The sequence below is a fragment of the Microtus pennsylvanicus genome, chromosome X, assembly GCF_037038515.1.
Source record: "Microtus pennsylvanicus isolate mMicPen1 chromosome X, mMicPen1.hap1, whole genome shotgun sequence".
NCBI classification, from domain to species: domain Eukaryota; kingdom Metazoa; phylum Chordata; class Mammalia; order Rodentia; family Cricetidae; genus Microtus; species Microtus pennsylvanicus.
Window position 1 is genome coordinate 121,896,961 of NC_134601.1, and position 11,233 is coordinate 121,908,193.

The 11,233-nt window shown below is 44.6% G+C and overlaps 1 protein-coding gene across 4 annotated transcripts in view; it reads left to right on the forward strand.

Moving 5' to 3' along the window:
- The window catches only part of Gemin8 (gem nuclear organelle associated protein 8), a 32,582-nt gene extending 22,259 nt beyond the window's left edge, over positions 1-10,323 (forward strand). Inside the window, exons 4-7 of one of the 4 annotated variants that reach the window (XM_075957308.1) lie at positions 1,757-3,099; positions 3,343-5,038; positions 6,100-6,330; positions 8,890-10,323. In XM_075957308.1, coding sequence (XP_075813423.1) covers positions 1,757-2,013 — 257 coding nt within the window. In that variant the 3' untranslated portion in view covers positions 2,014-3,099; positions 3,343-5,038; positions 6,100-6,330; positions 8,890-10,323. Of the gene's footprint in view, positions 1-1,756; positions 3,100-3,342; positions 5,039-6,099 lie in introns of all 4 variants that reach the window. The other 3 variants (XM_075957309.1, XM_075957306.1, XM_075957307.1) reach the window with 3 other exon arrangements.
- Positions 10,324-11,233: the final 910 nt, after the last annotated feature.

Here is an 11,233-nt window from a genome sequence, read left to right on the forward strand (position 1 = left end):
CCCAAGTTTTGAAGCAAATACTTGGTGACCTCTAATTTATTTGTGCAGTAGGCCAGTTTTGTGCATCTTCCAGTAAAGATCAATATACATCTCTTTTTTGTGGCTTCACGGGCTTTTGCCTTATTATATATTACTTCCACATGGGACAGTAAACTGCAGATGTTCTAGGACAACAGTGGCCAGATGAATATATGTGGCCATAGCCATTTTTATTTATTTATGTATATGTGTGTATGTATGTGTGCATGTCAAATGTGTGGGGGTGCTCTCAGAGCATCTTTGAAGCTTCAGTTCCAGGTAAGTGTGAGCTGCCCAGCTTGGGTGCGGGAATGAAATGTGGGCAGGGTCTCCTTATGCAGTTCTGGCTATCCTGGACTAACAATGGAGACCAGTCTGGTCTAGAACTCACAGCTGTCCACCTGCTTCCGCCTTGGGAGGGCTAGCATATTTTGAAAGGCTTGTTCCATCAGGTTTGTAAAACTCCTTGCCAACTTCAAGGTGTTAGTTATAAAGAACTAGATTTACAAGGGTGACAGCGAATAGCTTTATAAATGTCTTCCCTTCACACTTGATTAGCTCAGTGCCGACTTCCCTTCCAGAAACTAGGAGAGGCTGATTTATGCCATTGTTTTATTCCCCTACAGCCATCTTGACTCCTAATCTCCAGGCGTTCCTCTTGGTAACAATAGCAGCTACAGACAATGTGCTTTCTGCTATCCATTTCCCTCCTGACAGCATCGCTTGCAGAATCCGTGTGAGCTGCCTCCATTTTACCCTCTGCAGCATTGCTTTGTTGACAATTTTATGTGGCTATTTACATAGGAATAAAAATTGTACTATTGGGACGTGTGGTTTAAACAAAAGTAGAAAAGGGGAAACAAATTGAATAAATGCTTACTTTACAGGAACTTACTAAGTTGGCAGACTCGCAGGTTTCACCCGGGCTAAGCTGTGAAGTGACAAGTGAAACCCCACACCTAAAAAAGCAGATGGCTTATGTAGCAGATTCCTTGTGTGGCAGGCACAGAGGGGTCACCCCACATTCATACCTCATCTGTGGCTGTAAGAACTGCTTCTTGGCTTGAGTTGTCGGCTCTGTGTGAAGCACTTGTCATGCCATACAAGTGTGGGGACCAGAGTTGGGACTTCAGCACCAGCAATAGCAGATGTGCGTGGCAGTCCACCTGTAATCCCAGCGTTTGAGAAGAGACACAGTCCAAGGAGCAAGCTGGCTAAACAGACTAGCTGCATCAGGGAGCTCTGGGTCCAAGGGACTGCGCCTGCCTCCGTCTATCCAGTGGATAGTAATTCTCGTGGGGGAGCGTTACATGAAAGCACACAAGGACTGCCTGCCGTGCATGGCCCAGCAGATGGCCAGCGGAAGCCATGTGTTTTCATTTCCTCTTGTATTTTTAAGGTCTGCCACAGAGGATTGGTGGATTGGAATGATGGGTTTCTTGGTGGTATTTTGCCAGTTCTGTCAGCAGCTAGAGGCCCCTAAGAAGTGAGCAGTGAGCTTCATGACTACTAATATAGATAACGAGAATCTGTAGGCCATGCCTCAGGATCTGAAAATTACCTCAGTGGTCCAGCAGGGTTCAGATTTACCACTGGAAAAGGCGACAGAAGGACCTTAGGGGCCACAGGCGGCGTGTGAGTTATGGCTGCACATGAGTTGTGCCAGTGGCGGCAATACTCATCAGGTCCTCTCCTGCATGTACATATCTTTTATGGCCATGGTCTTATCCATCCCCAGGGCGACAGCAGCAGCTAGAAGCGGAGCGCCTGGACGACTATGTAAATGCCGACCATGGGCTGTACTACAACCACCACCGGTCCACAGAGCCTCCCTTAGAGAAGCCTGGGGAGCGGCGTCAAACCGAGATGAAGCGCTTGTATGGGGACAGTGCTCCCAAGATCCTGGCCATGGAGGCTGCTGTGCAGATGAGCTTTGACAAGTATTGTGACAAAAAGCAGCCAAAATACTGGCCTGTCATTCCTCTGAAGTTCTGAGTCGTTGGCACAGGGACCTTGGGGAAAGCCTCCTGAACACAATTCCTCGCCTTTCCCTCCTCTGGATGTGTTCTCTTCATTTCTCTTGGACATTTTTCAGAGAAAGAGGCCTATATACCAACACAGTGGATACGATCTGTCAGCCACTTAGAATTCTGTCAGCAGGAGGTACACTGTTGCCAACACAAGAAATGTCCCCTTTACATAAAGTGATAATCGGATATATTATACTGGCTCTTGATTAACTCCCTAATAGAGTTCAGTTCATGGACATTTTTGCCTAGAGATACAATGATTTGCATTTGTAATTTCCTTCTTTAAGCCTTCCTGGTTGTCACAAAAGCCTTAAGCCACATGTCATTCTTTTTTTTTTTTTTTTGAGATTAGTTCTCATATAACCCAAGTTAGCCCCAAACTCTTAAATCCTCCTCCTTCCACTTCCCAACTGCTAGCTTACAGATGTGCACCCCATTGTGGGCTCTAATCCACATGTTCTCACTGACTGTAACCCTTTGGATCCTTCTGAAAATGATACAAGAGTACAGTAAGGAAAATGCCACTTGCTATTCAGCGAGGTGTCAGCCTACATGCTCTCTAAAAGGCCAGGCCATGTGCTCTGTCTCCTAACTGCCTAACCCTGACTTTACAGCATCAAAACAGCCATGGATACTGAGTAAACAAATGAATTTGACTGTGTTCCAATAAAACTTTATTTGTAAAATATAGGCCATGGACTGGATCTGATCTGCAACTGCTGCTGTAACAGAGTGAAAATCACCCATCTGACATTCTTATTTTGTTTTCTGTCCAGACCTTGGATGTCAAACAGAATTAATTGATAGCAAGGAACAGGAATTCCCCAGTCTGGTCACTTTTGCCACCTCTTGTTGTCAGAATGCACAGTTGAGCTCTTACTGCATATGGTAAATACCAATTTAATAAGCAAGGATATCTGTGAGAAGGAAACCTAAACATTGACGGCGCAGTCCATTTATAGAAGCCAGCTACTTTTTAAATAAGTGATTAACAGTGCATTGCTGGGGGTGAGCCTGTGTTGGCCTGAGAAGATTAGCACATCCATCAAAGGTAGGTGAAAAGACTTCATATCGATGTGTTTCTCCCGAGGAGCACATTTAGCTTCCATCTGGCCCCTGCCCTGAGACAAACATTCCTTTCAGCACCCCGGGTGTTTATTTGTTCCAAGTTCTCATTTTATTACTGGCTTTGCGATTTGTGCTTAGGTACTGTAGACAAAAATCAGAATTCACTTGCCCCAGGGTGACACAATGACTAACATTCTCAGTGTTCCATCTTTCTCCCTTTTCTTAGAAACTCCAACACCTAAATGATAATACGAATGTGACTCACACACAAACAAGCCACTTAGTGTCTCAGCAGGAGATGCTTGGCTGAGAGCACAGCTTTTTCTACCTGCCTCAGAGATGCTGCCGGGCCATTCCCCACTACTGGCTTTGTTACCTTCCTCTCTTGGTGCTGCTCTTTCTCTTTGAAGTGTGTGTCAATGCTTTCCTTTCACTGCTGTTGGGAAGACCATTGAGCAGTACCTATAAAACACAGTGCTGGTCACACAGTAAAAAGTAAGTATAATACACATTCCCTCTTTTGAAAATGCCATAAAATATCAAGGGGGATCCAGAATATAAAACTTCCAAATATAGAGAATTCCTTCCCTGTCCACTTTTGCTTCTGGATACCTCATGCCCACCTGTAATTTGTTCCTAGGACCATTTGTGATAGACTACACCTGTTGCTGATCTCAGTAAATGGTTGTTGAATATATTGAGTATCCCTTCCAATTAGCTGCACCGTAGTCCTTTCCCTTAGGGAACTTGCATTCTAGGCAGGGACACAAACATGTACTATGTTAACTGCTGTGTGTCTGTACTGCTAGAGGCATCTGTAAAAGCAGAAGAGAGAGCTTAGGGCAAGGCAGTGGTAATATTTGCACCATAGTAACCTATGCCCATGTTCAGAGAGTTTGGAACAAGAGGAAGACTTAAGGTGAAAAAGAAGAGCGTCAAGTCAGCTATTTTGAAACAATATCCTCTGCCACAATGACTAATAACCAAAGTTATGTCAAAGTTGAAGAAACAGTTGCTTTGTAGAGGTTAGCATAAGGGGTTCCATTTTGATGCGGACAGCTTTAGTTGTTTCTGCTCGCAGCAAGCTCCCAAACTGACACCATCCTAGAGCTACCAAGAGTTGTTTCATTAGATCAAGAGATGATCTTATTATATAGGGAAGTCCAAGGGATTTAAGAACTCCATACCAAAAGCCAAGTTTTAGAATTAATATTCTCTTAGAGCCGTTTTCTACCATAGTTTCAGGAGTTCATTTGGGAACCAGGTGCAGAGACTAATATGTATTGCGTATCATACCACAAGGCCAGATATGTAACTCAGTTGTGAGATTGCTTGCCTAGCATGCACGAAGCCCGTGGTCCTATCCCCAACACTCCATAAACAAGGTGTGGTAGTGTGCACCTGTAACCCCAGCGCTGGGGAGGTAGAGGTAAAAGCAGAAGGGTCAGGAGTTCAAGGTCATCCTCAGCTACTTAATGAGTGTGAAACAAGCTTGGGCTATATGAAACCTTGTCTCAAAGAACAAAAACCAATAAATCTTAGCGCAACGTGAATGCATATAGAGTATTTCCAAGCCTATTATGGATTACCCCACAGCTAATCAGAACCATGGTAATTCAAATAGCATAACATTTCACACCTTTCAGATAGGCAAATGTATGGCCGGGCAGTAGAAAGTCGGGAACTCCCACCAAGGAGTATAGAACCATCTATTACTGCTGTGATGAAACACCATGACCAAAAGCAAGGAGGAAAAGGTTTATTTAGCTTACTTTGTTCATCACTGAAGGAAGAAGTCAGGGCACGAACTTGAGACCTGGGGCTAGAAGCTGATGCAGAGGCCACGGATTGCTGTTTACTGACTTCTTCCACATGACTTGGACAGCCTGCCTTCTTGTAGAACCCAGGACCAGCATCTCAGGGTTGGTACCACCTACCATGGGCTGGGCCCTCCCCCATCAATCACTAATTTTAAAAATGCCCTACAGCGGGTTTTAATCCCAGCACTTGAGAGGCAAGTGCAGGTGGATCTTTGTGAGTTTAAGGTCAACCTGGTCTACAGAGCAAACTTCAGAACAGCCAAGGCTACACAGAAACCGTGTCTCAAAAAACAGAGAAAGAGAGAGAGAAGTAAATGTCCTCCAGCTTTTCCTGCAGCTTACCTTTGGGGTTCATTTTTTTAATTGCGGCTCACTCTTCTCTGGTGACTAAAGCTTGTGTTGACATAAAACTAGCCAGCATGGTCAGTTAGAATTTTTTTTTAATTTCATATTTAATTTGTGGGGATTTGTGGCTAGGTTTCATGTTGCCCAATCTGACACCAAATTTGCTCTGGATCCAAGGATGACCTTAAACTCTTGGTCCTCATACCTCTGTCTCACATCCAGATCAGTTTTCAATCCTGAGATTAGAGAGATGTTTATGCCCTGTAACAGACAGCCAAACGTCTCTGCATAAAGATGGCCTGCAGGACTTTAGCTCCAAGTGGGGAAGGACCAGAGTGCTAGAAGCCGTTTAGGATTGCTCTAGCGAAAACTTCTTAAATTCTGTTGTCCAGAAGGAGCAGGAGAGCTGGGAGTGGTGAATCCCAGTACTGGGGTGGCAGAGACAAGTGGATCTCGGACTTTAAGACTCACCTGGTCTACATAGTGAGTTCCAGGATAGCCATGGCTATGTAGAAAGACCCTGTCTCGAAAAGCAATAAAATAATAATAATGATAATAGAAAAAATGAGCATGAGCTAATAATAATAAGAGAGTGGGAAGTAGATAGACCTGGAGAGGGCTAGCCTTAGGCACTGAAGGGAAAAACCCAGGTCTTGTGGGTGTTGACACAGATCTCAGAGATGGTATGGTAGTACTTCCTCGTCTGAGGCACTTGTCCAGATCCTTTACATGGCAATGGGGGACTTGACTGATGGAGTGAACGAGCTTATGAAGGGAGGGAGGATCCTGTATTCTTACACTGTGATTCGTCATTCCAGGATCTTTATAATTGCGAACGCATGTGGGTTGGAGTGAACAACAGAACATCAGAAGCAGAAGTCTAAGACATGACTAGAAAGAGCGAAGGACAGCCAGCCGCCTGCAGTCTCCAGAAATTAGACGTCAAGAAAATGGATTCTCCCCCAAGAGCGTCTCGAAGAAATGAAACTTTTCATATGCCTTGATGTTAGCCCTGTGAGGCTCCATGCAGACTTCTGCCCTCAGGAAGCGTAAGAGGATCTGTCTTTGGCTTAAGTCATTACATTTGTCGCAGTTCTACCAGAAAGGACAAACAGGAAATTGATGTAGGAAGTGGGTGATTGATTGGTGATGCTATGTGCTGGGCAATTCATGTGCACTACATGATTCGATCCTAGCACACCTCTGAAAATCAATTCTTTATTGCCCAGATAGAGAAATGAAGTCAGAGGAAGTGGCCCCAAGCCGGCAAATGAGCCACATCAGGAGTGAAGATTGATCTGGGTTTTGAGTCTCTCTGAGCTCTTGCCTCTGGGTTACACTTTCCATCTGCAGATGGACAAAAAGATTTGAGGGAGCCCGAGCTTTCTGACATGGGAGACTGAGTCTCTTGTCTTCACTGCCTGGGGTTGCAGAGTGGTTTGGATAGGCATTTGGTGAAAAACTAAAAGAGAAGTCTGAGGTCAAGGCAGAAACTCACCCACAGTGGATTTCGTGCAAGTAGAATAAACCATTTAGGATGACTGCAAAGTCGGAGAGGAAAGAGGGCCAACTGGGTAACATAAGAAGACCCAGTACTGCGAAGATAAGTGTCTGGAACAGAAACCTCAAAATTGTTATATCAGTTTAAAAAAGCAAGATAGAACACACACACACATGCTGAATGATTCCATTGATATGAAATGTTCAAAGTAGGCAAATCCACTGAGATAGAAAATGAGTTAGTGTTTGCCAGGAACTGGAAATTGGGTAATACTCTTGCTGGCAGGGTCCTGAAGCAGTCAGTGATGGACCCACATGGTGATTGCACATGAGACCTAGCTAAGCTGGGTTTAGAGTGGACTTGCATGATCTAATCCATTCAGACTCCTAACCACCTCTTTAAGGTTCCAATATCTCTTAATATCTCATATGAAGGATTAATTTCTGACTGAATTGCAGAGGAGACAAGTTGCATTTGAACTGGAGCAGGTTTTCCATGTTACACTTTGGACTTTGTGAGCAGCTGCTAAGCCTTCACAAAGGCCCGAACTGAACTAACCCATTTCCCACAATGATCTGCTTGAAAGCAATAACAGCACTGAGAATCAATGGGGCCTACAGTGAAAGTGGCAGTGAAACAGGGGACAGAAGATAGATGTGAGAGATGGAGAAGAAATGACAACTCCATATTTCTAGGTGTTTCAGCCACTCAACCCATCAGAAATCTTGCTGGCTCTGCCTACATCTGCTATCACACGGCTGCCTCTCTACCTGCCTTAGTTACTGTTCTATTACTCTGAGGGAACACCATGATCAAGAATTTTATTGAAAGAAGCATTTCATTGGGGGCTTGCTTACAGTTTCATATTGCTAGTCCATGATCATTCTGGCGGGGAGGGAAGCAGCAGGTAGGCAGCCATGGTTACATAGCAGACAGCTCACATTTGATCCACAAACTGCAGACAGAGAGTGAGCAAAATTGGGCCTGATGTGAGCTCCTCAAATCTTAAAGCCTATCCCATTGACACACCTCCTCATACAAGACCCTACCTTCTAATCCTTCCCAAACAGCAGCACTAACTGGGGAACCAAGTCTTCAAGCATATGAGCTTTGGGGGACCATTCTCATTCAAACCTCCATACTGTCCAAATGCTACTGTCCGTTTCAAATCGAGATTTTATTTCAATAGCTCCCTACCCACCCTTGCTTTCTTATAATCTGTTCTACACAAAACTCTCTGATTTGGTTGCAATGTAAAATGTCCCGCATCGGCTCATGTGTTTGGACCTCTGGTCCCAAGGTCGTGATGCTCTTTTGGTGGGTTGTGGTACATGTGGAACGTGGGGCCACCCTCATGGAGGTAGCTCAGTGGGAGTAGACTTGAAGGCTATACTTTTTCTGAGCCAACCCAAGTTCTCAGCTTCCTGTCATTAGGACAGCACTTTTTCTACTTTTTGGAATGTTATTTATCAGCTTGTGCCTTGTGGGTGGTGTAGGGTAGATGGTGTTTTTTTTTTATAGGTGCCCCAAGTTGGAAAGTCATCCTCCATCCTCAAATGGAATCTCCCAAAGCAAGGCGCAGCCTGAAACCCCACTGTTTTCCACAATATAGAGTAACTTAGAGCAGGGCAGAGTCTGATCTCAATAGCCCTTGTTCATCCTCACTGAACAGTCAAGGAAATGGGAAAAGGTAGGAGTATACCTGATGCATTCTTAGCTGAGCAAGATGGTAAATGCTTGTAATTCCTGCTATTGGGAGGCGAAGGTATAAATAAGCTCAGAAGTTCAAGAAGCTACCCAGGGATTTCAAGGTCAATGTGGAATGTTTGAAGGAGGTGGGAGAAGAAAAAGAAACTAGGAGTCTAGACATCCTTCAAGGGGCATCAAAAGTAACATTGTTGTCTGCTGCGGAAGTGGACTGAATCTACAACTACCCATGCTGGAAGCTACCTCCCACGCTGGAAGCTACCTTGCCTAAAAGTCTGCTTCCTTCCGCTGCAGTAGGCATCCTGGGAGTTAATGCATTGATTGCCTACTCCGTTATCTAATCAGCCCACACACTGCTTGAATTTAGCACCGAGCAAACTCCTGTTTGTTTTTTTAACAGGAAAATCACCATCCTGAAATGACTTGAAGCAAACTGCAGTCTCAACAATTGCCTTTGAAATCTATAAACTAAACACGAGGCTTTTCGGTTCTTTCAGTCAAGCCCCTGATGGTCCTTTTCTCCCCAGCCTAAGCTTTTTTGTAATAAAGACAGCCAAGAAGGGAAAATCTTTAAAAAATGATTCCAATGGAATATTTCTGAAACATACTCTATTCAGTAGGAAAAACAAAGTAGAAGAATATTATGGAATAAAGTCATTATCTAAATGAAATAAAAAATACAAATGAGACAACTTCTCTGAAGGCATATATAAAACACTATGGTTGAGCCTAGAGGTCAGGACCAGGACCCTATGGGAACCAATATTGTAGACCCTGACAGCATTGACTGTTCCTGTTCTGTGACTGAGACCGTTTAGAGCCAGTGTCCTCTCTTGTGCAGGACAAGTGGAAGTGCCCAAAAAGTCACAGGAACTAAACAAGGGGAAATTGGAGAAATATGCCAGTTCCATGACATTTGAGACAGCCTGATCCTAAGATGTGAATTCTGCTGTTTCCCAGAACTCCTGGGGCTAATAGGGCTCCCACTGCCCATGTGCAGACCCCTTCTCAGTGCTCCCTTTTCCAGCTGTCTATTTTCCCACGCCAGAAGCAAAAACAATGACAGGTTATAGCTCAGGGCTGGTTCCCAAGAGAGCAGTGCTCTCCAGCAGAACGTTATTTAGTGATTGGAACATCTCCACTGTCCAGGGTGGTAGCCAGTAGCCACATATATCGCTGCCTGCAGTTTCCGGGTCACAGTTGCATATTTCATCTGTTCAACAGCGTAGCCGACAGCACATCCATCATCAACCCCAGTTCTATTGGACAATACCGACTCACAGGCTGCACTGGTGACCAAACGTTGCGTCAAGAAGCAAGCAGCTGGTACCGGCAGGATGGCTCAGACATTAAGAGCCTGTGCTGCTTGCTTGTCCGGAGGTCCTGAGTTTGATCCCCAGCACCCGCCATGGGCAGCTGGTAACCAGCTATACCTCCAGCCCCAGGACATCTGATACTTCGGGCCTTGTGGGGCACGCAAACTCACATATACATGGCCACAAACAGGCACATTTACACAGAGAATTTTAAAATGGGAAAACAAAATCTTTAAAGAAGCAGCACCAGCAAGGACCAGCAGGATGGCTTACACAGTTAAGTTACCTGCTGCCAAGCCAAATGGCCTGATTTCAATTCTGGATACTCCGATGATGGAAAGAGAAAAAGAAAGGAAGAAAGTAGTTGGGTGTGGTGGCACAAACCTTTAATCCCAACACTTGGAAGGCAGAGGCAGGCAGATCTTTGTGAGTTCAAGGACAGCCTGGTCAACAGAGGGAGTTCCAAGACAGAGATTCACAGAGAAACCCTGTCTCAAAAAGATAAAAATTAAAAGAAATGGAGGTTAAAATAAAGCCGTGTAAAGATGAAAAATATACAGAGAGTCTGGATACTATTTGTTATTATGCTCTCTTTAAATTGTTTGAATGATGAGGACGGAGCAACAGCTGCTAAAAGATATTTGTTTATAAATCCTGCTAAATTAATCCAAGAGGTATTTTGAAAATGCCTTGACTTCAAAATTGAAGTAAAAAGGTATGTTGCTTTGGAGAAGAGATTTTGCTTTTGTTTCCATAGGAAATGAGAGGCTGTAGATGCATTCTGAGTTAAGAAAAATCATGTTTGATCAAGGAAGACCCCCTGAGAAATCTCTGGTAGGAACAGATGGCCCAGATGTCTGAGTTCTACATCCAGAACAGATTCAAGATGTTGCCTGAGATCCTCCTGAATATTAACCTTCATCAGGCAATGAAAGGAGACAGAGACCCACATTGGAGCACCGGACAGAAATCTCAAGGTCCAAATCGGGAGCAGATGGAGAGAGAGCACGAGCAAGGAACTCAGGACTGCGAGGGGTGCACCCACACACTGAGACAATGGGGATGTTCTATCGGGAACTCACCAAGGCCAGCTGGCCTGGGTCTGAAAAAACCTGGGATAAAACCGGACTCGCTGAACATAGCAGACAATGAGGACTACCAAGAACTCAAAAACAACGGCAATGGGTTTTTGATCCTACTGCACATACTGGCTTTGTGGGAGCCTAGGCAGTTTGGATGCTCACCTTACTAGACCTGGATGGAGGTGGGTGGTCCTTGGACTTCCCACAGGGCAGGGAACCCTGATTGTTCTTCGAGCTGATGAGGGAGGGGGACTTGATTGCGGGAGGGGGAGGGAAATGGGAGGCAGTGGCGGGAAAGAGAAATCTTTAATAAATAAATAAATTAAAATAAAAAAAGATGTTGCCT